We start from the raw sequence: 27,105 nt of genomic DNA on the forward strand, positions 1-27,105 counted from the left end.
TAGCCACAAATATCATGGCACGTTTATTTTTCTCCACTACATGGCGACCTCTAAAAGAATCGTGACTTGTTATTTTGCATTCATATAGTTTTCTTTTTAATAGAGCCCTTACAAAAAGAGCACTAATAATTTTACAATGTATATTTTCCATAAAATTAAATAAACTCTGTATTTATTTTGATCTCAATATAAATCACTATGAACTTAAAAAAAATTTTAAAAATCGCTTTGTTAGTTCGCTAATTATATTGATAGATGATACTATTATAATAAAGAGTACATTTAAAAAATCACATTAAAGCATATACATAATGCTGACTACATAATTTCCCTTACAGCCTCTTTACTAAGTTATACAAGTTGCATACTCGAGTAGGAGTTATTGATAAACAATAATATCAAAGTATATTATAGAAGGCTTTCAGTTTAAGGTGATGATAACACCTAGAGCGGTTTTATACCTACTTGTAGCGTTGTGGTCAGTCTCAAGAAATTATATAATATAATCAATTTTTCTTTAACAGAAATAAACGTATACATTCATTAGGATAAAATATAACATAATAAAGGACTGATCCAACGGTATTTGATTAGATCATCGCTTAGTATCTATAACTAGCTGGTGCGTAAGTGTTATCAGCCGCTTAATATATAACTAATAATAATTTATCACAATCTATTCAGACTAAAGAAACAATATCCGATGTAAAGGAGGCTGTAAAGGTGATATTTATTCACGTGCAATGTAATACACCACAGTTAACAAATCTAACTTATTTGATATAAAATATAAACTAGCCTAAAAATTTTAACAATAAAAGAGAAACAGTTGTAGTTTAAAAATATTGGTCAATAAAAACTCTGCAGAGCTATAACTAAATGACCGTAGTTTAAAAAGAATCATGCCATGATTTTTGCTCGTCGACTTTTAATTAAATAGGAATTAAAAGTGTAATATAATCATAATATGTAAAATACTCCAAAACGCGTCGAGACTGGCTAAAAGCCTTAATTTGTTGGTAACAATACATGTTCATCTACAAATTGTAAAAAATCAGCGACTTAGAAATAGCTCTCAGTATATAAAAAAAAAGTTAAAATCCTTAGGCTGTACTCTCGTATGATTATGATGTAAGCAACGCAATTATGTTGGCAAAGCGGAAGTATGCGTAAATCTAACGATAAGATAGAACTAAATAATTATGTAGCTTAGACGTACGATTATGGCCTTCCCACACAATCTCGACTCAACATCGACTCGACTCAAATTGACGCATTGGAATGTGAGCTTTATTTTTATGTAACATAAAGCGAACTTTTTAAAAATGTTTGTGTTTATTGCATTCCGGAAGGATTGTCACCGGGGCCCTCATCCTGGGAGTCGCACTAGCTCGGAGTTGATCCCCAGGACTCGATAACATCTGGGACGTTCGGCCCTTGAGTTAGACTGACTTTTGGACTGTAAGGGTTTTCAGAGTTTAGCCCGAACTGTTGAAGGAGAGCCACGTTCGGACGAACGACGTCTAAGATCGGGGACTTCGTCTTAGCGACCTCTTACTATGCCGGCGTTGTATCTATGTGTCCCACTTAGTATGCATTGTAGGTCGTCGTTTGTATGAAAGCTGCCAAGCGTCATACATTTCAAACGACACTTGCAATGCTCAAATTTCTATGCCTTAATTTGAGTAGAGTTAGTGTTGAGTCGATATGATGTGCCAAGGTCATTACTGTGACGAGTGACAAGACACTGCATCTCGGCCCGGACTAGCGTTGCTCCGCCTCCGCGACGCATATACATTATATTCAGGATAAAGATATGTACGATTTCTTCAACCGAAGTTATGAGTTACGTGAACTGGTTGGTCCGACACCACAACCGCTCCGAACATTTTATATGTATACAGAAATAAATACGACTTAAACAGTTTGACAATTTTCGCGAGTACACATAAAAAGTTGTGGATCATTTTATTGATTCAGTCTTTTCTACGGTCGAAAAAAAAACTGGAGAAAGGAAGTATGTGTAACATATCGCTCCGGCGGATACTCAATCAAATACATAGTTTAATATTACCCTCTAAATGTATAGTAACTAACATCGGTATGTAAAATAGTTGGGGCAGAGAAGACCCACAAATTCATGAACCACTAAGGACTAGCCCTAAAAAACCTTTTAAAGATGGTTACTTCACTAATTTATGCGTCTTAACTGTTTACTCGTGATCCTGATCAGTTACGAATCGTGCTCCTTACCCTACTCGATGCGTAAATAAGGGTTGTAAACCGGGAACACCTTTCGCAACGTACCGGGATCACTTCTTTTTAGGCCCCCATCCAGACTAGATGAGAATTCGACAACGATAGATGCAATCATATAATATAATAAAGAAAACAATCGATAAAGACGGAACAGATAACAACAAAAAACACATTATAGTAATTCAATTAATTCCGCAAAGAATATACAATTCCCACCGAGTCTGACGGGCGGCGATAAACATTTATATACTTTATATTATGTACCTAGTTCACTATGTTGGTGTTTCTATTCCCATAATATCTATGGATAATACAACGGTACCAACACTGAAAAACACCAATCACGTGGCACTTGACAATGTTGCTACAAACTATTGGTAAATAACGTTTTTTTTTCAATGGCTGTTCCTTTCTGGTAATTGAAGATTTACACTACGCTTTAAACCAAACTTCTAGTTTCTCTAAATAATACTGTTCTCAATGGCTTGGTAAGAAACTTAATAAAAAAAGATTTTATAAACATGAAAAATATATTTTGACGCTACTCCTAATTTTATACTTTCAATTTCTGGGGAACTAAATGCATCCGTCATGTTACTTTATCTTAAAGTATTGTGTACATACATATTATTCATTTCGTATGTAAATGATAAATGAGATATTGGCCTATTTTCTCGTGTTTCAAATACAGAACTATCAAAATATAAAAAAATATTGAGGACTATCAAACAACATCCATATGTATATTTATTATTATCATTATGTAAGTATATCTACAAGGAAATTTTGATTTTAATACCCAAAAGTATACTTCTGTGCTAAATACTCTATGATTAATTCCAATTTTTTTTTTTCTTCAGTTCGATATACTCTATGATTGTAGAAGAAAAACAGTTCTACAAATCATATTACGCTCTTACCTTAATTTTGAATCGTATTACTCCATATCATTCGAATAAATAAACCCTACCAATATTTACAATTTCGACCCTCGGCTCAATGGACACACACCACATTGTGGAAATAAAATAATGTATATAAAACAATGTGAACAGAAAACAAAACAATATACTCAATAAGAAGTTAAACACAAAAAAAAAAAACAGTGGCTCAGAAGTCGGTACATAACACTACGAGAAGTCGAGTTCTCTACAATATTTTATTTCCATCTACCCTGACCTGCAAACTTAACTTAACTTACGCTACCATATCATTTATATAGAAATGGCACCAATCTATCTTTGATATCAATAATGGCAAACCTAAGGAACCCCCCGCAGCTGACACGGAACTTGCACTATGCGTGCAAAAACAACATTGTCTCAAGGTTTTGGAAGACTACTGCACTATACACTAGACGTTATTACTATTATTCGAATAAAAAGCATCGGTAATTAAGTCTTAAACATCAGCCAAAAATACAGTACAGTATAACAATTTTGAAAGTATCCTAAGTGAAAAAACAACATGAATATGTGAAACGTAACGTAACTACGCAAATGAGGTCGAGACGAGTGAACAAAACGAAGCGTCTTCAATGATGTTATATGATTGATATTTTTCGCTTCAAATAAGAATACGACTGGACCCGTGACTAACTTCATACTGACAGCAAAGTAAAAATAGCGCTAGCATAAATACTAACCAAAAAAATGTTAAAAGAACTATTATTTAAATACAAAAAATTAAGTTTGACGCCCTTATTCGATTCTGATAATGTTTCCGTCGTCACGTTAACTCATGTCACTAACACATGAGACGCCATTTTGTATTTGTGTGCCTGTTTTTTAGATTGGTACGCTAGCCATCGAGAAGTCATTTACGAGTACCGAATCTCTGAAGCGTCAAGGACAAATGGAACTTTTCCTTATTACTTTAAGCTTAAATACGTCTACAGTGCTTTTTGTATAGCGTTTGTATAATTAAAATCAGTAATACAGAATTTGTGAATCTATTTCCACTTAGATTAGGCCCACTTTGCTATGACGGTACGGTGTTTTGATACACGGAAATGTTTTCACGTTGGCGAACGTGCAAATCCAGGAATTCACGTTCCTGCCCCGCCGTTGCCTTTAGGCAATGCTTGTAAACATACAATCGAGTTCTGAGTTTCCTGTTTTGTACACTTTTTTTTTTTGCACATCACACGCATAGATATTCAGTTGTACATATGCGCAGGCGCATAATTGATCGTATTCTTATTTGAAACGCATTAAACATACTGCCTAACATCGCTATCTGCTAGAAGGCACACAAAGTTCCAGAAGCTTCACAACTGATACGCGGTGGATGCTGCGCCAACAAACGCGCGACACCCGCGCCACTCGCGGCGAACACACATTTAGAACACCAAACGTAATTTCATTATGAACGAAATACGATTAAAAAATATTGCCAAATTTATGTTGCAACAGGCACTTCTCTGGATTACTCCAATAAACATCATATTAAATTTAATCTGTGAAGCTTATTTATTATTGCCTCCGAGGACTCCGCGACATTTTTTTTTTATTTGTACTTGTCATTTATTATTATGAGACATGAACCACACATTATTAAAGCGTTTCTACGGATCGGTGGAAGTATCATCCTAAAGAGTCCCTTAAATTTCTCACCGTTCAAAATACTTCACATTATATCGGTAACACAGTTCTATAAAATTATCGAACTCCTCTACACTGAGACGATCTAAGTTAAAGCATCGCAATAAGATATCGTTACATTCACTACGACTAATGAAGACGGGGACGACAAGCGATTGAACGTTAAAAATTTAGAATTTTAAAGTCGGTGATTCACCATTCACGATACCGAAAGTTATCACTAAGCAAATTAGAATATGAGATCAAAAATTTAGGCCTACAATCTATACGATGAGAGTTAAGTAACGATTTATATATTCCACCACGAATTAATATAATCGTGTGATGGTAGAGATAAATCACAGTTGTGGATAAAAAATCACAATAGGCGGTACCGCTACGTGACTACTGGCTGCGTCCTCGACTCGGTGTCGTGTGCTGCTCGAGGGTTGCTGCCTTCCACCTGTCCTCCGCTCCGCTCCACTTCACTCCACTCCACTCCACTCCAATGCGCTCGCGTCACGGCCGACGAAACCAAACGGATAAATAAATAATATATAAAATAAATTCTGATCTGTATAAAAGTCCACGCTGGACGTTTAAAGAGCTCCAGCTCTCTGCTTCGCGCTTTCTGGGAACAACTAGCTGCCATCGGTGGCTGCCTCACTTTTAATATTGCACTCGGGTTGTTCGCTGATCAGTCGACGGATATAAAAAGTTCTGAAACAAAATAAATAATTCTAAAAAGATTGTATACTTTGCTACTACTACTACTTTGGTTGCGTGCGTTCTTCATCCGCGTTTTTTACTAATCCCGTAGGTTTCCTGTTTTCCTGTTTTCTGTTGTTTCTCTCCGTAATTTCAATTAACTCTTTGCCAAAAAATAAGCTTGCTTAGTAGAGCGTGACGGAAAGCTCCTCTCTGATAGGATAGACGGAATTAGAGCATTGACCCACCACATTGTTCAATGCGGGCTGGCGGCCTTATTATATTATGTTAGTCATGTTAACCTGGACCGACAGCTTAACGTGCTCTCTGAGGCACGGGGATGAACGTATTAACTTCTTTACTCCAAAATGTAGCTGAAAGTTTCTAGACAGCGAGCTTCAATCCTACCTGACCTGGCCTGGGTATTTGAACCCGAAGATCTCGTAATCTTATAATTTCGAGGGCTTAGTCGTTGTTGGTAAGAACAAAAAATATATTTAAAAAACTTACGAAGTGCGGATCATTCAGCGTGGCGCATTGACATCGACGGCTGCGGTGTGGGCGTGTGCGGTGGCGGCGGGGACGCTGCAAAATCAACACTTTAGTACAACAAGGAATTAAATTAAAATTAAAAAAAAAAACCGACTCAGTGAATTGCTAAATACCCATTTTGAGGAAGTTGTGAAAAAAAATGTAATTCGCCATTTTGTCATCCATCCATCTTGTCATAGAGTATAGTATTCTTCTTGTCAAGCCCATTCATTTGATACCCATATATGAGTTGTGAGTTGTTGCAGAGAAAAAATATGTAATCCGCCACTTTACCGCCATTACTATAGCTAAGTAAACTCCCGACTAATACACCTTTCAAACAAAAAAAACAAAACTCAAATCGGTTAATCCGTTCGGGAGCTACGATGCTACGGACAGACACAAGCAAACAATCACACACACACACATACACACACACACATACAACTTTATAACACCCAGTAGTTTTTGCATCAAAAACTATATATAATATAGATAGAATAGAACAGAAGGTTTTAATTTACTCTAGAAACAATAATATGATGACGTAAGATCCTATCATTTAGCCATGCAAATAATATGTATATTGAATAATATAATAAATGCTAAATTTTGGATGGATATTTGTATTGAGTAACGCTAGAACAGCTGAACTGATCTGGATGTTGGTTTTTAGCACATAGATATATTAAAGTCTGGAAAAGCACACGCTACTTTTTATCACGGAAAAATATACGGTTCCCGTAGGAATGAGTTGCGAAGTCAACTGTGCGTTTTAGAGTTAAAAGCCTACGCACAGTGCACTCGTAAATAATTGTGTATAAGATTCTACTGCTTTACAATAATTTGCAATGCTGATAATGAAGTTTCTGTATTGCTTTTTTAAGTTATGTGCGTTTTAAGCAAATAAATATCACTTGCTAGGACTGTGAAGGAAAACATCTTGAGGAAACCTTCTTGCCTAAGTTCTATAATGTTCTCCAACGAGTGTAAAGTCCATCATTCCGCACTTGACAAGCGTGGTGGTCTGCGGCCATCATCGCGGAAGGAGTACACCCATGCCCTTTAGTGGGTCCGGTAGTGAGTTGATACGACGACGATGATTAAGGAATGTGCTTGATTCCAGACAAGTTTCGATAGTCAATAGCATGATCTTGTGCTATTTTTCCAACGTTACAAAACTCACACATCGAGGCAATCGACTGCGGTGACATCGCGGACATCTTACTTTGTGTGTCCTGCATCGACACCTGCGTGCCCTGAGACGTCATGTAGCGATTCACCATCGGAACAAAACTGGAAATAAAGAATTTATTACATTATCTGATAAGTAAACGTGTCCACCTGCACAGCAACTGGTAATAGGAGAAGTTGAACTTATTATTACAAGTATAATATTTTGAAGACATCCCTGGCGCAAAGGTGAGCGCTGTGAATTTAAGTAGGAGGTCCCAGGTTCCCGGCAGGAACAATTTGTGAATTTATAATGTCTCAATTTTCTCTGGTCTGTTCGGTCTGGTCTGGCTTTGGTCGTGGCTAGTTACCACCCTACCGGAAAAGACGTGTCGCTAAACGATTTAGTGTTCCGGTGCGATGATGCAGTCTAAGCATGCAACTGCATCATCACTTACTACCAAGTGAGATTGCAGTCAATGGCTAACTTGTAGTGAAAACAAAAAGAGTTTGTGTACCTACTAATGTACACGTGTTAGAAGGTATACTTCTTTGGCGTATGGAAAAAAATAACTAAAATGCAGTAGTGATTAAATATAAAAATTAATCAAAAAGATTTTATTTAAATAACAAAGGTTTTATTAACGTATTCATATTTATTTATTCACACTGTTTGTACTGATACGAAACACGTGTTCTAAATATAAAAATACTAGAATATACAACTTGAATATAGTTATCGATTTTCATGCCACCTAGAACTAACTTTACAATGTAGAATTCAGGTGTCGATGCGCGCGCGCACCGACCGTAAAAATTCACTCTCAACATTTTCCATCGCACCAAAAGAAGTATAACTTCAAAATATATATATTATTTCCATCTGGCCGTCAATGTTATCGGAGTATCAACTCTGCAAGCTGTTGGAGAAGATAATATTTTGTCTTTTCCTCTGGAAGAAAAATGTCTCCTGCCCATGCTAGCTGTACAGGTAAGGTCTGTCCTCAAAGCCTCTGCTGCGCCCGATTTGTTTCGGCCTTCCCCGTTTGGTTCCAGTATAGTCAGTTTCCTCTGGTTCACTTCCACTATCCCGTATAACGTAATATGTTCGTGGCACAGTCTCCATTGCCGAAAACCTATTGGTAATACTTGTAAGATTAGTACCTGAGATCGCATACGCCGGGCGAGTCGTAGTTGCCATTGTTGGAGTTGTTGGCGTTGACACTGTTGATGGTGCCGATGCTGTTCGCGGACATGTTGCTGTGGTTCTCGCGGTGCACGCGGTTGTGATGTCTGCAACAAGCGAAACAATTATATACCTTTATTAGCGCGTTTCTGAGACATCGTGAATTTGTTTTCCTGAGATAAAAAGTATCTGGTTCACTCTATGGATCTTGAATATTTATACAAATTAGCTCAACCAGGTGAACGATTGCTAGTCGAAAGAAAGACAATCCGACTCACATTTTAGCATTTATACCTACTATCATAAAGATTGCCATAGAAGTTTCAGTGTCATTCATTTTTTAAGGTAGATTCCACACAATATATCCTAAAACCCTTCCATATGTCTCGCTCGGATAGCAGACAATACTCAGGAGATGTCGACTTTTTAAGAGTTTAATTTAATGGCTTGATCTCTAAACATTGTTATCGATACACTAATAACTTTGGGTAAATATAAAATGGTCTGCCCTGTCGTTTCCTTAGTTAGCTTCCTTTAGTTCCTGTCGTTAGCTTTACAGCAAATTAAGCTTGTTCACTGTATACTATGATATTTCGCAAAGTAACGTTTGTTTCTATGCAATACTGACCCATTAAGTATAAAGTAGCGTAGGTCCGACCGCACACGCTGCATTACCAGGCACGCTGAAATACGTGCGGACGTGCGTAGAGGTGAACTTCACCGATCGCCGCTCGCAGTTTTAGTGACTTGTCGCTATGCTTTGGAGATTAGGTGAAGCATTTGTCTGTTCCGGTTATTATCACTAACTAGTGATAAATAATAGACGTCTTCCACCAACCAGCATTGGAGCATCAATTCACGTGAACGCCACCCTTTAAACGATAACTAACTCACCGTATGAGGTAACTGTCGCGCACGAAGGGCCGGCCGCACACGTCGCGTGTGCGGACTCTTAGCACAGCCGCTGGAGTGCATGCGGATTTTAAAAGTCGACGTCACCGATCGCCGCTCGCAGGTTTAGTTGCTTGTCCGAAATCTTTTAGATTAAGTTAAGCATTTATCTGTTCCGGTTATTATCACTAACTGGTGATAAATAATAACCGTCGGCCACCAACCCGCATTAGAGCCTCTATTCATGTGGGCACCACCTTAAAAATGATATCTAACTCACCGTATGAGGTAGCTGTCGCGCACGAAGGTCCGGCCGCACACGCTACACTCGTAGCACGGCCCGCTAGAGTGGGTGCGGATGTGGAGCGCGAACTGCGCCTTAGATGTAAACGTCATCGAGCACCGCTCGCAGTTCAGCGGCTTGTCCGCCACGTGCGACCACCTGTTGTGCACAGGTCATTGTTAGCAGTTCGTCCATACAGTTAGTGCTAGTAGAAAATAGTGATTCTAAATCAGTAGAACGGAATAATATAAGACTTTAAAAGTCAACTTGACTACAGTTGTTTTAACATCGTGATCGAAACGAAAGAGACCGTTGCGGCGACGTACTAAGTAGCGTTGCGTTGCGTTGCGTTGCGTTGCGTTGTGCGTAAATCCAACGAAACGCTACGGCACCCAAAATCTCGGATTAATAGCTTTGCGGTGCTGTACCGTAAAAGTAACGCATCGCAAAGCTTCGCTCAATCCTCAATTCCTGCCTATTTCATTATGTAAACAATCTTCTCATTACTTTTGATTGAAAAGTATTTTTTTAAATAATAAAAACTTACATCAATACAGAAAATCCCTCTTTGTATGGATTGATGTAAGTTTTATAATTTTAAAACATACTTTGCACAGAACAATAGAGAAACGGTTTAGATACCAGACAACGCAGAAAAATGTGACAATAAATTTTTGTCCTCGCATTCCAAAAACAACAGAAATACTGACTTCAGATTCTAAGTAATATTGTATCAAAATAACAAAAGGAAACTTCGAATAACGAAGTTATTGGCGTCTCACCTGTGCGCTGTTACATAGCTCTTCACCGCGAACCGTTTTTGGCAAATATCACATGCATATGGACGTTCCCCTGAAAAATAACTGCTATTTTATTACTGTACTTAAATGTTTTGAGTTTAAGTACGCCAAGCAATAGTAACAAAAACGAAAAGCCACAAAGGAAAAAATATGAAGCATAATTAAAGCAAATATAGTTAAAAAGACGGCAATATGCAATTAGACAGTATGATGAAGTCTGAAATTAATGAATTCAAGCTAAATTATAATAAATGATAGATGACTGATACTTAAACTATGATGCAGCGCATGATAAAATGAAATAGAAATAAGTTGTCGGTGCCACATCATTAAGTCCAGAATCAGTAGATACCTGTTATCGCAATTTGCCGTCTTCAATGCATCTTCCAAAAACGCAGTGGATATATTCACACAAAAATAAAAACAAAATGCCAAACACTAACAATCCACCCAGTGTGAACAGTCACCCATTAAATACAAGCGAAATGACGAATAGCATTAATGTGAACTGTAATAAAACTTAATATCAAGTTTTACATCATTTATTATTTTACTATTAACATTGCTTGCGCACTATAAATGCCGATCGTCATTTTTTCTAAGCTACAATCATGTTGCAGAAGGCATCGAAAAGGAAACTAGCGACATCTGTAGCCTTAGTACAATATTTGCTCGCTCGCAATCGAGGAGTCGTTTTCAAGTATGGAAATACTAGAACATCCGCGTAAAATGAACCTTATAGTCATCGTTTTAAAGCTCAATATTGCCTACAATTCTTTTGCTTGGGTTTTTCACGAAACGTTTGTAACGCAAAACTCAGAAGTTCATAATTCACGACTCTAAAACCACTGACATTAGGTCCATCTTACTATGAGGATACAGAGTTTGTCATGCAAAAATGGCTCCTCGATTGCGAACGAGCAAATCTTGTACTAAGGCTCATGTTTGAGAAACGCTAGTTTCTTTCACCTACCAACTGCATACAATCTTGATAAAAATCCACGATAGAGGTATCGCAGAGAACGCGCGTCATACCGGTATGAATTCGCTTGTGAATGTTCAGTGTAGATTTCTGCGTGAAGCGTTTGTAACAGACATCGCACTCGAAGGGCCGCTCGCCTGTGTGCGTGCGCATGTGTATTTCCAGGTACGGCTTGCAAGTGAACGCCGCCGGGCACTCCATGCACTGATACGGCCGCCCTTGCACTGACCATCATATCACACATTAGTTACTCCGCCCGACAATCGGACGCTAACGCACACTGCGAGCTGAGACGTAAGTCTCTAAATGTGGCACCGACAACATAAATATCATGAAATAAATCAAGAATCGCAATATTTTCAATGGCGTGTGAACCGCAAGAGACTGACCTGTGTGCGTTCGTTTGTGTATGTTTAATGTAGACTTTTGCGCGAATCTCTTGAGGCAGACGTCACACTGGTAGGGCCGCTCGCCGGTGTGGGTGCGGTTGTGTATCTCGAGGTACTGCTTGCACGTGAAGGCGGCCGGGCACTGCAGGCACTGGAAGGGCCGGCCCTGCACTGTAAGCACACGGATGAGTTGCCGCGGGCGAAGCTGGCCCCGCGCTCCGCCGCCCGCGCGCGCCTACCGCCCCACATACCTGAGTGCGTCCGCTTGTGGATGTTCAGGCTGGACTTCTGCGTGAAGCGTTTGAGGCAGATGTCACACTGATAAGGCCGCTCGCCGGTGTGAGTGCGCGTATGTATCTCCAGGTATTGCTTGCAGGTGAAGGCGGCGGGACACGACAGGCACTGGAACGGTCTGCCCTGGACTGGTGCCCAATACATATATTATAGAAGCGGCGAGTCCGCAAGGACGCTAGCCGCCCTCGCCCTACGGAGGTCGCGGCGCAGACTGGTCGCCGCACGCCGTTAACTCCGTCCCAAATCATTACATTAATCCAAGATGGTATCAAAAATGATACAAAACTGAGTGATGTCTTGAGTATTATATCAATCGGAGAGATTTGGTGGAGTCTTGGACGGAGTGGTGGGGCGGGCGGGGGCAGTCCGGCCGCGAGTCGCTTCACCCACCTGTGTGTGTCCGTTTATGTATATTGAGGCTGGACTTCTGCGTGAAGCGCTTGAGACACGCGTCGCACTGATAGGGCCGCTCGCCTGTATGCGTGCGCATGTGAATGTCCAGGTAGGGGCGGCGGGCGAACGCCGCGGGGCATTGCCCGCACGTGTAAGGTCGCCCTTGCACTGCGCCCAGTGCACACACAAAAGCGAGTAACGCACGTCGCCGACGCAAGCGACAATGCCTTTGGCCCCGCCCGCGCCCAGCCAATCCCATCGATACGATAATTCGCGCCCCCCGTCACTTTCGCGACATCGATATATCACCCAATTTTGATACGTAGTGTCAAAATACGACACAGAGGCGCCAAGATTGCGTCATTGCGGCGATTGCTTTACCGCTTTTGTGAAAGAATTAATAATCATGAAGATATGATGATAACAACAATGAAAAAAAAAAACTAATCTGAGGTGACTAAAATGCGATGAGGGAGCGACCGGCCGATCTAATAGAGGCGGAAGGATCGTCGGCGAGTGCAGAAGTACAAAAAGCGCGCACGTAATGAGTTAAGAGGTCGAGATGTTAGTCGGAAGCAACGAGATGGAAGCTTTCGGGGAATACAACTCAACGGGTCAGGCGGGCAACGGAAAAGTGGGAAAGAAGCATGACGCTAAATGAAATGTGTGAGCATGTGGCGAGTCGTAAGTTACTTATCGTACCGAGAGGAAAACTGCTTTTAAAATGTATATGTGGGCTACTAACCCGTATGTATCTTTTCGTGCAAATTGAGCGCGCACTTCTGCGTGAAGGACTTGAGGCAGACGGTGCACTGGAAGGGCCGCTCGCCTGCGCCGCCGCGGGGGGACAGAGAAACAAAACAAAACCACGATGGACAAATAATTCTACTCATTGCTCGATGTCAATCATCGAGCCGAGATATACCACTACCATGAGGGAATTACCCACTTATTTGTCCATCAGATATTCTGTCGCCTACTATAAATACTTAACAAAATTTCACAACGTACACATGCTTTTACTCTTAAGTGTTTGTGAATAGTTTTTGAGCGCGTTCGACCTGAGGCAACGATCCGTAATGCTTTCGGACATAATATTGTCTTACTATATTTTTTTACTAAAACACTTCCAAATCGCTAATCTCAATCGATAAAAGAACTGGTTACTCGGGAGCCCTTAAACTATTCACAAATAAGGTGTCAAAGTCACAACTGCCATTGAAAGAGACAAATACACATATCGGTTGTGACTTAGAGACCGTAGCGATGTAATGAAATATCAAGGGACCCACCGGTGTGTATACGTTTATGAGTGCCAAGGCTGGACTTCTGCGTGAACCGCTTGTCACAGATGTCACATTGATAGGGGCGCACTTTGTTGATCAGCGATTGGATGTGCTCCTCTAGAAATATCAACAAAATTCAGCTACAAAAATGGTTCTGCTGATTCCACCAACGATATTGCCTAATTTACGTGAGCTCTATAATTACATAATTGAAAGTCTACTTAAGGATTTTAGGGCAAATGCCTACCGGTGTGTATCTTTCCGTGTCGGCCCAGGCTGGACTTCTGAGTGAAGCGCATAAAACAGATGTGGCACTGGTACGGCCGCACTTTCTCTAACAGGGCTCGTCTGTGCTCCTCTATAAGTTACACGAGTTTCGATATAGCGTCACTGCACTCTCTCAAACATATATATATAGCATTTAGACCTAACGAGACTAACTGCACACGCATCCACACAGACGCAGGGGGAGGTTGGCTACGCGGTACACTGTGCCTTCTGCCTCAAGTGGGGAAGTCTGGCGTACATACATTAAGAACGGAAATTAAGAAAAAAGGGGTGCGCCACCATTGTTACTAAGAATCAAAATTTCTCATAGGAATATCAAGGCCTTAAGAGAAGAGGCTGAGTTTGTCACAATTAAAGTCTCATTCCGCAAATACTAAGTAATATAGAAGGATAAAGACAACAGCATTAAGTTAAATCAAAATAGAGATGATAGGAAGGGCAAAGACCCACCCGTATGTATTTTCTTGTGTCTGTTGAGGCTGGAGCTCTGCGTGAAGCGCATCTGACAGAGCTCACACTTGTAGGGCCGCTCCTTCACCATCAAAGCGCGCATGTGCTCATCTAAAAGCGAGCTACGTTTTGATCGAAGCCACTTTGCAGAACGCACTACGGACTCGTACTTATGTTTCTTTTATGGAAGGAGCCCGAAGTGTGTTCCACACCTCCCCCTGTTAACCTCTCATCGACGAAGTCTTCCTCGCGCCCTGATCTTGTATGAGACATTATTTAACTACGAGACACAACTCAAAAACTATTCACATCTTAATGTTAAGCATATGTGTTGTCGGTACAGCCGCGAGCGAACTGTGAGTCGCACCAGTGTCGTAACTTCGTTATGATAATTTGTATAATTTGATTCATTGTGCATAACAAACAAATAAAGGCCAGTTTGATCATTAGGTATACTGAGAATGCTTTGTCCAGAGGTCATTTACAAGAGTTAAATTAAATCAAGGCAAAATATAAAAATACCATCTACGTTATTTATACTTAAATTAAGTTTAATATTTGATTAATATCGATTGACTGGTAATATAAAATTATAAAAGTATGTATACAGGATGTTTAAAAAATAAAAAAATATGACCTTGCATAATAGGCCGAGCGTAAGCGTTTTTTGCGTATATCCTTATTTATTATTGTGCAGACGTTGCGTATAAATTTAATATATAGTCATAATTACGTTCTAAGCATTTTTGGCTATTTTATCCTGCAATTTAGGATCGTCCATACAATATTGTTTTTGTATTTAATATACGAAATTACTGCCTTTTTATATACTCTATAAACTTTCACACTCGGCAGATATGACTTATTCGGTTTTATTATGTTTTTTTTATAATATTTACTATCCCGTTAGTTAAGTTATAAAAATAATAAAGAAATAAAAATGAAAAATCAGGGCGGTCAAAACTAATTAATAAAGGAAATTAAAATAATCAACATAAGAAAAAAAACAATTTATAAAACATCGGTATCCAGGAGGAGGTTGACTTGATCGAAAATATAAAAATGTAATTATTTATTTCATAATTTTTTACAATCCCATCATGGTAAAAAATATCATGGGAATTGCTGATGCAATGAAATGTGCAGTTCTCTATCTGTATATTAGTTGGACAAATTTATGTAACTTCCATAAAACCGCCTGCTAAGAAATATTATTAAAATTTTACCCATCTATTTTACCGACATTAAATAATAATATAAGTGTGGAATTATTACTGTCTTAAGATAATATAAGATTTTTAATATAACAACTAAAAACATTAATTTAATGAAAACCTATGGAAATTACATTTATAGTCACATCAGATCATGATCGTATGTTAAGAATAGTTCTGTTATTTATCTAATGCACATGGCATTGTTTTGATCTTGTGTGACACTAACCTAATTCAATTTTTAAAGTTTAAGGACATAAAAAAAAAACAAATAAGGCTTATACACACACAGATCAGATTTGTTTCGTTTTAAGATCGAACATTATTGGTGCCAATTCTGTAAGGTACTAAATTGACAAGTGTAAGTATGTTGCTATCCTTTTCCACAGGGAGCATTGTGAAGAGAACAGCACTACTTTTAGATCGATAAATTCAGTTCAGTTAAGAGATTTTGTAAAAAATAATTTGTGCACCATTACAATACTCTTGGAAAGATTTCGTTAACAACAAACTATAAAAAATTTAACATCTGCGTGTCCTTCAAACAAATAAATCTGTTCTGTAAGCAAGCCAAAAGCGTCATCAAACATTGTTGGTCGCCAAAATGGTGGCAATAAAAACGTATTTTCTAATTTTCTCGAGGAATTTCAACTATGGACACGGTTCAGGAATTGCAACTTTCGGCAAAATAGAATAAACACAGAATGGCTATTGCAGGTCGCACACCGTATCGATTCGGCTCCAACTAGAGTTGAATGCGGCATTGAAAGCCATGTAACATAAAGTATTCTTAAAAGTGTGTTACAGTTGGGCAAAAAGGCATAGAAAAACACAAATCATCATCAATAGCAGTGGCGTGCATAGGGGGTATGCACAGGGTATGCAGATGATAAAAAACTAAACAAATCTCCAGTACGAGTTATAAATACTTAAGGGTAGGCTTTTTATAACTCTTACAATGCCTATCCTTAAGTTTTTTCTAATTCCTACTGGAGATTCTCTTCATTTTATATATTATATACTATTATATGAATTAAAACCACTTAGCATGCCTATTATCAAACCCCCCCCCCCACACAATAATAAAAGTAAGAATCTCATAATATTAATGTTTAACATAACCTCTAACGCTTATTACATACATACAATACTAACAAATCAGTAAGTTGGCAAATAAGCCTTTTTTGACCAAAAATTTTAATTAAAACGTATACATAATTATTTATACTACTATTTTTTTTTTATGTTTTAGACGAGCGCTTGACTGCAATCACACCTGATGGTAAGCGATGATGCAGGCTAAGGTGGAGCGCGCTTGCCTAGAAGATACCTATTCACTCTTGATTTGAAGGTACTCATATTATAGGAACTGGGGAAAATGGAAGCTGGAAGGGCATTCCAGATCCTAGCGGTGCGGATCAGAAACGAAGATGCGAAGCACTTCGTACGCGTCCGCGGTATATCGACCACGTCATGTAGTCGAGTACGTCAGAGTAGCTGCATAACAGACATTTTGTGTATCCTGCCTACATGGAGAACTTTTAAATGTTAATAATTAGGATTGTACGTGAAAACGCATTGCAAAATTACGTAGGGTATGCTAGGGAAAGGACCTGCAAAATGACGCCCTGTGTCCATTAATCTGAGGCATTGGTGTTAAGCCTCATGTGCCAGAAATTACCCTGGTAACCCTACCCTCCAATGCTCCTTTGCGGCAGAAACACGCATGGCGGTAGTACTTCCCCGGACGACCTGTGTCACGAGAACCCCTACTACTGTAATAGTAATGACAAAAAGGCGACCAACAACGTTATTATATCAATCGGCCGTCACTAGTAAAATGTATAAGATTCATTAATAATTGAGCTGGCCACTCACCGGTGTGGACGCGTTTGTGCGTGTTAAGGCTGGACTTCTGCGTGAAGCGTTTAAGACATAGGTCGCACTGAAACGGCCGCTCGCCTGTGTGCGTGCGCATGTGTACCTCAAGGTACGGCTTGCGGCAAAATGCTGCGTCGCAAACCTAGACGTACACACATACATAATAAGTATTATATCAAACATCATTAATATCAACTTATTACCTCATTACTTAAGACTTACAGTGGCGGGCACTTCATACATGCACAAGCACTGCCTACCTTAAACTTTTTATAAAAGTCGTGTATTAGGAGATTTTTTGCCGTGTCATGCAATTTTCCTGCTGTATGCATACCCTAGTCCGAAACCCAGTGCTTGGGTATCGTCTCAGAATGAGAACACGCTAACAAGTGGGGATTGGTAGACTTCAACTTCTGAGAAAATTATGGAGATCTCTCAGGCATGAAACGTGATATTTTTTTTTTCGCATAACTCCGAAAAGTTAAAAGTACCGTGAATCGAACTCTCGTCTCCCCGAAAGGAAGGCCATAGTCCTAACAACTAGGTTAATAAGCCATCAAATTCAAATCTTACATACACATTTTTCCATTGTAGTGAGGTAATTGTAGTGAAATATGTAAACTTGCAACTGAAGCAACGAGGATTCGAAACGCACGTAGCCGTGTTTGTAGGGCTGGGAATTTGGAGTGGGGGTGAAAGACTTTCACGAGCTGTGATAGGTATAAGTTTACTATTCCAGGGGTGAAATATGAGTTGGAAGATGATATGAAAGTCTTATGATTTTGAAGACTGACGTCTGCAGTTAGTTTAATAATTTTAAGTTATAAAAAAGTATAAGAGGCTTCTTCAACGTTGTTCATGAGTTATGAATGTTTGTATGTTTTTCAGAAATTATACGCAGACTAAGGTTGGAACCAACCTTGACCTCCTTGAAATATCATTTTGTGCAAAAGAAAATAAAAGTCAACAGAACACATCATAAAAAATATATGAAAATCCAGGCAGAGAAGGTGCTAAGAATTATAAACCATCATGAGCAACTAATAAATTCCTTAATAGGTACGAAAGTGTGGTAGCACGTGGTATCACGTACCGTGGTGTTACCTAAGATTTATACAACAAATTATAAGTACACTTACCGTGCACTGGAAGGGTTTATTCCCTGAATGTAGCTTCATGTGGACATAATACGATGAAGCCGACGACAAGACCTTACCGCAAACCTGAAATAGAACACTTAGTTAATTATATATATATTCGGTAGAAACATATACATCACACTCGTACTAGGCACATAACCCAACACCCGGCACCCCACCGGTTTTCACTTTTTTTTTTATTATAAAAGGCATGATGACTAATTTTGAGAAACTGCCTTAAGCTGTTCATTAGTATGTACGGGAACTAGTGGGATACACTTGACCGTAACTATAGGAAGATCTTCCTCCGAGCGGGTGATCGTGCTCGGAGACTGGGGTCCGAACATTCATCTTTGGAAGTTGTATATATAGTCAATTTTAAGTATTTAAAAAAAAATAAAAATAAATATGATATTTTTGGAGGAAATTAAAATTTATGTTGATATACGTCACAATTTTTTTTTTAAATATTTCTCACGAAAACGCTCGCCGGGTGTATTGGCCACAGTCGCGACGTCGTTGGCAAATAAGATCTATCTACCTTAGTAAATCCTTGTTCCATAACCAAAGGTTATTAATTTGGGCATTGATAACACGAAACTGAGCAAAATACTTCTTATACGCAAATAACAAATGCACAAATATTTGAATTACAAAATTATTTTTATATAGACGTGACGTCATACGGCTTTCAACCTTCCATGGCGGATCTAACGATCTTAGAAAATAGGTAAAAATAATATTTTAGCGATTCTTCGTTACTGCCAGCAAATCTAGTGGCCACTAAACCAACACTTTCCAGAGTATCTCAGGGCCACGTCCTGAAAAGTGGCGCCCAGTTTCCATCAATGTGAGGCGTAAGTTGTAAGCATCATATTCCTGTAATTACGCTAGCAACCACGCCCTTCAGATCGGAATACAGCGATGCTGCTTGGCTACAGCAAACCTACTCAATAGTTTTAAACTTACATTACTCTTTAACCAATTTTTTTTTAGGGAAGATGTGGCAACCTATCAGTGTCTCTATAATATAGCAATTTATGTTCTTGCATGTATAACTAATTTAAACTTGTTTTATTATAGCCTGTTGGTACCAAAATCTATATATATAAAAGAGAAAGTGTGTGGGTATGTTCCGTATAGGCTCCGAAACGGCTGGACCGATTTCAATGAAACTTTCAGGGAATCTCTGGATTGACCTGGCGAGTAATCCCGTAAAGTTTGGTGACGATCGGAGCACTCCTATTTTTAAACTGTCAAACTGTCAAATACAGCTTTTATTTACTATGATAATATTCTATTGTTGGGTGTACATGGGTGTAGATAATGATCTTCACCCGCTCGAGAAGAGAATAGAACAGAATGAATACGGAGAGAAATAAATGATTTAATATATTATGAGACTTAATTTCAAAATTTAATACTTAATTTTAATACTTAATTTCATAATTTTGTAAGTTTATTGTTTAAAAAAAATAAAGCAAAATCTAGCCCGGCGAAGCGGGCTGGGTACGCTAGTAAATAAATAATAGGTTTATGATGACTGTATGAAGATGCGTTTAATTAAACATACCTTACAGGCTTGCGGCTTAGACCGCGGTATTCCTTGTCCATTTGAGACTTCCATTTTAGTTTGAACTGATCCCATGTCAACTCCCATACCCTGCTGGCAAGATACCAAGTGAAATATGTACTACATGTTTATTTTTATAACTCTATGGCTACTTTGGTCTTTGTTATTGCGTTAAGTTAACTTATAATTAAAAAATAATAATTAAAGTAAGCGCTTGACTACAATATCACTTGATGTAATGATGCCGTTTAAGATTTATATTAATCCCACACTCCTAATAGGTTTCAACGCGACATCATACCGAAACATTATATCGCTTAGCGGCAAATCGTTGTCGGTAGGATAGTTGTTAAAGCTAATAAACATGAACAAATAGGTCCTTCGAGCCGGATTAAAGTACTCTACAAAGCAAATAATTTAGCAAAACGTTTAATAGTAATTCTAGTAATTTTTCATTAAATATCTATGTGGTCATTCGTTGGAGGTGGGGAAGGTCGCTTGTTTGGGATGCTTTTTGTGTTGATAACCTAGCTACATCACATCCAGGCGACCTCATCAATGGTGGGTGCGGCTGTTACCAGTGCCGAGCAGGCCAAGAGGGTCAATTATGAAAACCTTGATAGCAATTTAATATTTGTGCCTTTTATTAGAGTAGACTTTGGGACAAAACAGAAAGAACTGTCAAAAAGAGTTACAATGTATACTGGTGATCCTAGAGCTTACTCAAAGAATTAGTTTGGCCAGCCAAAGAGTGCTTTCAGCATCTTAGACACTGTGCCTCGCGTTGGGGGCTTCAAATATGTTTAACATTTTATATTTTTGTTAATATTTTAATGGAAATCTATAAAAAAATATATACGTGTTGACAAATAATTAATATGTAATTACCTGAGAACATTGCCGGCCATCCATATCCATTTCGACACCTTCGTCTTCCATACCTTTGAAGCTCAACTGTAATAAGGTTGTTGACATTAATCAAAATGAATGCTATTAAATTAGTCAATTCTCAAAAAAAATTATACCTAAATGAAATATAGTCATCAAATTCAAATTCAAAATTTCTTTATTCATGTAGGCCTACACAGGCACTTATGAAGCGTTCATTCAAATATGTTTACATAATATCATTAAATATTATCATAATTGAACCTATTAGCGGCTCACTACAGGTCACAGAACTGCTCTCAGAATGAGAAGGGTTTAGACTTTAGTCCACCACGATAGTCTGGCAATGTGCAGATTGGTAGACATAGCGGGGTAACCGGTTAGGGGTATGGCAGTTATACCCCTAATCACTTTCTACGCGACATCGTACCGGAACACTCAATCTCTTAGCGGCACTTCTGAGTCGGCAGGATTGTAACTAGCCAGAGAAGATTAAAAAATTATAAATTCCGAAGTTGCTCCTGCCGAGGGATCGAACCAGAGGCCTCCCACTTATAAGACCATTAAGCACTGAGCCAGAGAGAATAACGACCTCGACCTTCCTCAATCAAAGAGGAGATCCTAAAACGTTAGTGGTTTAGTAAAGGGTTGATAACGATGTTAATGATGAATAACAAAAATTTGAAAAATGTCTAACATTATCTACTTCATCGTCGTGATGTAGCTCCTGCTGTTGGTGCTGTTCCATCAGCTCCTGCTGATGCTGTACTTGTTGTTGAACTGAGAGACTGTCCTTCGAGTCCTCCTGGTGGTGAGGATTCATGCTAATGATGCCGTGGGTAGAGTCGGAGCGGACTATTGTCGGGGGGCCGGTGTTCACATGGGGGTGTGTGTAAAAACTACAAAAGAAAACGTATTTTTATTTATTGTCCCTTGGTTACCTTTTATCGACAATGGGCTTTTGGGATTACATAGTCAAACAAGGAAACCTTATAGATTCGTTATGAATGCCAGTGTCTATCTCACAGCCATTTTATTGAGAATTTATTAACACCTAAATTCACACACACTCAAAAGTTCCGTTTGAGAGCAAGGATCACGAGATTTGCAACTAGATACATTTATATCCACAACTAGATACTGCCCGCATTCTTCGTCCGCGTTTATTACGGTTTTCTTGAAAATCCCTTGAGAACCATTTGTTGTGCTGGGGTAAAAGTAGCCTATCCTCGCCGTCTTTATGCAACTCAATGCCCAAAAATGCATACCTTGTTCGACTGTATAACCTTAGCTTTGAAGGTGGCGGTGGCGGAAAATGTGTACAGGAGTGTTCTACGGATTAGTCCTCACCTCATAGGCTCTGCCTTGATCTGCTGCTCAAACATGGATATAGTGGCGAGTAGGTCGCCGGGGGGCGGCACGGGGACCCCCACGCCCCGTGCCACACCCCCGACGCCCACGCCCCAGTGTGCCGGGAAACTAATGGCGACTCGCCGGCGGCCCCATCCTCAACCACCACCTGCTAAATGGACATCACGCTTAGTATAGATATAAGATAAGGACCTATCAGAACTATTAGTCGCTCACTCAGACTCGCACCATATCGACTTGATATCGCCTTAAGACAGATCTAACTCCAAAAAAAAACTCTTTAGTTCAGCGCCAAAGAGCCATCAACTCAATTGTCTTCTATAATAGACAGTCGATCCGGTTTCCAGCACCATTGGAAGACGCGACGATGCCGATGTCGCGTTTTCCACTCGCTTTTTGATCAATTTACTACGCGAATCGATACTAGCACGTCTTGGTTCTTGATCGAATTCCATCCTGAACAATCCAGTCTTAATCGGTAGCGGGCTGTGTTTTAATTCATATGTGTCTATATTAAATTCATATCCCTAATTGGTATCTACGCGACATCGTGCCGGAACGCTAAACCGCCTGGCACGCCTTTGCCGGAAGGACCAGCCACGGCATGCTTCATAATAGAGTCGAAATGGTGTCAGGCCTTTGGCCAATAAGTTTGGCTCTGAGCCGCAAATTGGATAACAGACTGCCGATCAAATTGCGAGGGTATTACTTTCTCCGCACCTCGCCGCGACCGAACGAGACGACGGGCATAACGCCCAAAACTGCGTGCAGTACGAATTGTATAAACGCACCATCTAGAAGAGTGACGCATTTGCAATGCGAGGTCTCCTTTATGTATAATACTTTCACATTTTTTTTATATTTATATTCTCAATCTCAATTCTCAATGCTTTTGTGGTCGATTGTGTGAGGTTAAGCGGCAACCATTTGCCTAGCAGACTCGAAACCTTACGCTTCACGAATGTTGAAAATATTGGCGCAAATTTCATTCATTCCACTTTTTCTACCACTTGTTCAGAAGATTGTTTGCATGGAGAAGAAGTAATCAAGAAATTAAATGCAATAGCATTGGGAATTTTTTTTAACTGGGAAAGGATTTTTTTTAAAAGGAATTTAAAGTATGCTAGAAAGTATTTTTGTTAACTCTTTCACTTTTTATTTTTTTCAATCAGAATATTTTGCCACGAAAATTACACTTAAACAAATTACACAAAAAGAAATAATGGAGATATGATTTCTAGTATTTCTTTTAACTGTTTAAGGTAATTACTTACTATATGATACTTAGATACTTTTTATATGAGAAAAAGATTAATAATTATCATCCATTGTATTGTTAGATGATTTTTATACCATAGCCTAACTTGGCGTGGAATTTATGTATACAAACCAAAAATCACAATTGGGTTGTCATACTTTAAATAATCAAAATTTTGTAATATTTCCCACCATTTCCAAGTGATCATTTTATGAAAGATATATGTAATAAAAATATACCCTCTGCGTTATATGTAAGAAAAATAGCTTTACACATAGATTTTAATTTTTTTTATTTTTACTAAATGTCTAACAACAATATATAAAAGTACTCATCATAGAATATTGAGGAGGTATCAGTTGTATTATTAATCAATCATGAAATTCACTAAAGAAGGTATAAAATTATGTTTTTTTTTTGTCAATTAACAAACTTGGTTACAATGAGTAATCCCGATTTACCTGGCTTGAGTGAGCTATAAGCTTAGTGAGTTTTTTTTAAATAAATCAGCAAACTTGTAGGACTCTAAACAATCTGAGCGGTAGTAACATATTAAATCAATGATTTTGAATATTCATTTTGATGCCAATGACTTGTGGTGCATCTAAGCTTCGCTTGGGTCTATCAACATTATATTTTAAAATTCTTTATTTATAGGTATTACAGATTATAAAGTACCGTACCCCTTCCTACATGTAATACAGGAAAATACTCCATCTTAGACATATGGTTGGCAACTATAACTTGGTAAAGGGGTAAGAGGTAAATCAATATCATGAGAAATAGACCTCTAGACAGCTGACTTAATGAAAATATAAAAAAAAGTAGTTTACAAATACTAAATGTTAAGGTTCTCTTGCTTGCAGTCCTTAATTATTAAGTCATCAATTGAAACAAATAGAAAATCTCAGATATTTTTTTAAACAATCAAAAATGTTGACAATCATGGATTTTAAACATTTTGGTAGTTATATAGTGTTTTTAGATACATTATAATGTTACTTTGTATTTTTAGTATCAACATAAAACAAATCCTAACCAAATAATTTGTTATGGATTATATTATTGTAAGTAAAATGTAAACAAACAAATCATTAGAAAATATAAACAAAGGAACAATGCATATTTAATTATACATTTTACTAATAACCTACCTACTTTATTATCCATCAATATCTTTCATTCAATGTTTCATAAAAAATCCTAAGGAACCTACATTTTATATTTTTTGCTATAAGATGTTTTAGAATAATATAGATCTACTCTATTTACTTAGCTTAAGAGTAAGTATGATTAATATTTAAAGTCTAATAAGATTTCAATGAAAATCTTATACAATTCTTGTTTGGTTCTTACAATATTGATGTCCTTTAATAGAATTTAAGTAGGTATTAGTGCACATAGGGCATTGACTGACAAAGGTTTTAATGATATTAAAATAGATATTCATACTGTACAAGTAAATAGTGTGTGTATATAACTTATTTGTATTATATAGGTACGCTTATCGCATGTTTGCAAGCATACAATATAATACGTACAAGATGTTTGTTTATACTTGTATAGTTAACATAGCGAATTCAAACAAGAATGTAAACAAAACATAAGAAAAGCAAAATGATTCTGTAAAATTAAATGGCCGAAGCTGACCGAGTGTCCCACCCAGCTTCCCCCCCTGCCTTCAATAAAATGGCCAATTCGTTATTGAATTTTGTCCCCAACTTTCAAGTGCAAGCTGCGATGCCGGTTGTTATGAGAAGCGTAATTAATGACCACTACAATTGCAATGTAAACAAAAACTAGTCTACGAGGCTGTAAATTGCTATTAGTAAGGAAAGTTATGTCATATCCGACGTCTAAATAAGCAGAATGCATTTTTGCAATACCATCAATCCCTACCTACTTACATTACTTGTAAACAAGAAGCAACGCTTGCAAATAAATGTTCGCGCTCGCAAGAAACGCTAATCTTGCGTACTTTATGGAGGGAACAAGCTACATTTTTTTCAATTATAATTATTCCATTTATATGCAAAATGATAAGTTTCATTATGCTTATTGACTATCGTTATATATAGCAAAACATAGTTTCTACTCACTCAAGTAACGAAACACCTAAAAATAGTGGCGTGTGCAGAAACACATAAATTAGAGCACTAATTACACAATTTCGTTAAGATTGGCCATTCGAATTATGTTTTTCTTGGGCACCGACATAAAATGGCTGCTACCTCATTGTTCTGCGCGTTCGTTCGTGCGCATAGAAGCCGTGAACGCTTGGGGACGACTTCTCCGCCAATTAAAACTGTGGCGCGAAATTTAAGGCACCCTTAATGATAATTACAGCATATGTAATTTATTAACTATTATAAATTAATTACAAAATTTGATTAAACCATAAAATAATATAAAAGAAGTTATGATCACTTGAATAAATGCTAAAACGTAAAATCCAATGTCACATTCTTGTTCTTCATGGGTGATGTTGCTTTTACTACTTCTGCTCATTATTTTGTGTCGATGTCCAACTCCCTCGAGGTGTTGATTAAACTGGTTATAGGAATTAGTAAATATATCACATACTGGACAATGCCATCGACGATATTTTACAACTCGTGGTGGTTTGTTTGTCTGATTTTCTTCCATTTTTTTGGGAAAAGATGTGAGGTGAATTTGCGTATTGGTTGCGAAATGACGTTCGATTCAAAAAATGTAGGTAGCGACGCACATACTCAAAGAAATGTTGTTTGTCGAAATACCTGCATTTTTTTAATCGCTTCACAATATTGTGTAGCTAGGTACCTAACTTTGTGTTTTCAACTACTGGTCACGTTCTGATCCTTTACCACGTTTTTAAGTATGAATATTTATGCTAAGTTACCGCGTTTGAGTTTATTATCCGTATTAATTAACACAACATTAACAATTTCGAAAAAATAAATCGATGCTTAAGACCGAACCGAATCTACGACAGGTTTTGATACTCATTTATTTTTCTTGAAGAACATTCAACAGCGAGCACTTTCTTTGAAACATTGATCAAATTAGAAGAACTAGTCCTCTTTTTATTATTGCATTGTACAAATCTTTTTATGCAAATTGTCTTTCTATATCTACCTGTAGACAGTAGTTATAAAGCTGAAGAGTTTGTTTTAGTTGTATGTTTGAACGCACTTATCTCTGGAACTACCGGTCAGATTTGAAAACCTTTTTTCAGTTTTATAACCCATTTCTTGGCAACAGCTTTAAATCGTTTATATAATTATGTATGTGATAGGCCTACATG

General features: G+C 38.1%; 1 protein-coding gene across 13 annotated transcripts; it reads right to left on the reverse strand.

Moving 5' to 3' along the window:
* On the reverse strand, positions 1–26,507 carry LOC120631305 (zinc finger protein 2 homolog). 13 transcript variants are annotated; one of them, XM_039900794.1, is made up of 21 exons: positions 25,919–26,507; positions 22,541–22,709; positions 21,888–22,089; positions 21,191–21,256; positions 20,303–20,392; positions 18,730–18,813; positions 17,588–17,732; positions 14,496–14,606; positions 14,005–14,115; positions 13,764–13,874; positions 13,217–13,300; positions 12,469–12,552; positions 12,036–12,206; positions 11,785–11,955; positions 11,449–11,619; positions 10,396–10,465; positions 9,611–9,772; positions 8,418–8,546; positions 7,267–7,376; positions 6,060–6,134; positions 1–5,561 (listed from the first exon to the last, which is right to left on the reverse strand). In XM_039900794.1, the coding sequence occupies exons 2-20, from the start codon at positions 22,573–22,575 to the stop codon at positions 6,070–6,072; spliced, it is 2,172 nt and encodes a 723-aa protein (XP_039756728.1). In that variant the 5' UTR covers positions 22,576–22,709; positions 25,919–26,507; the 3' UTR covers positions 1–5,561; positions 6,060–6,069. The 13 variants fall into 13 exon arrangements, with proteins under 13 accessions (XP_039756728.1, XP_039756729.1, XP_039756726.1 ...); XM_039900795.1 differs by having other exon boundaries at positions 7,309–7,376; positions 22,541–22,712; XM_039900792.1 differs by having other exon boundaries at positions 22,541–22,712.
* Between the last annotated feature and the right edge of the window lie 598 nt (positions 26,508–27,105).

Source organism: Pararge aegeria, chromosome 17 (assembly GCF_905163445.1).
Source record: "Pararge aegeria chromosome 17, ilParAegt1.1, whole genome shotgun sequence".
NCBI classification, from domain to species: Eukaryota; Metazoa; Arthropoda; class Insecta; order Lepidoptera; family Nymphalidae; genus Pararge; species Pararge aegeria.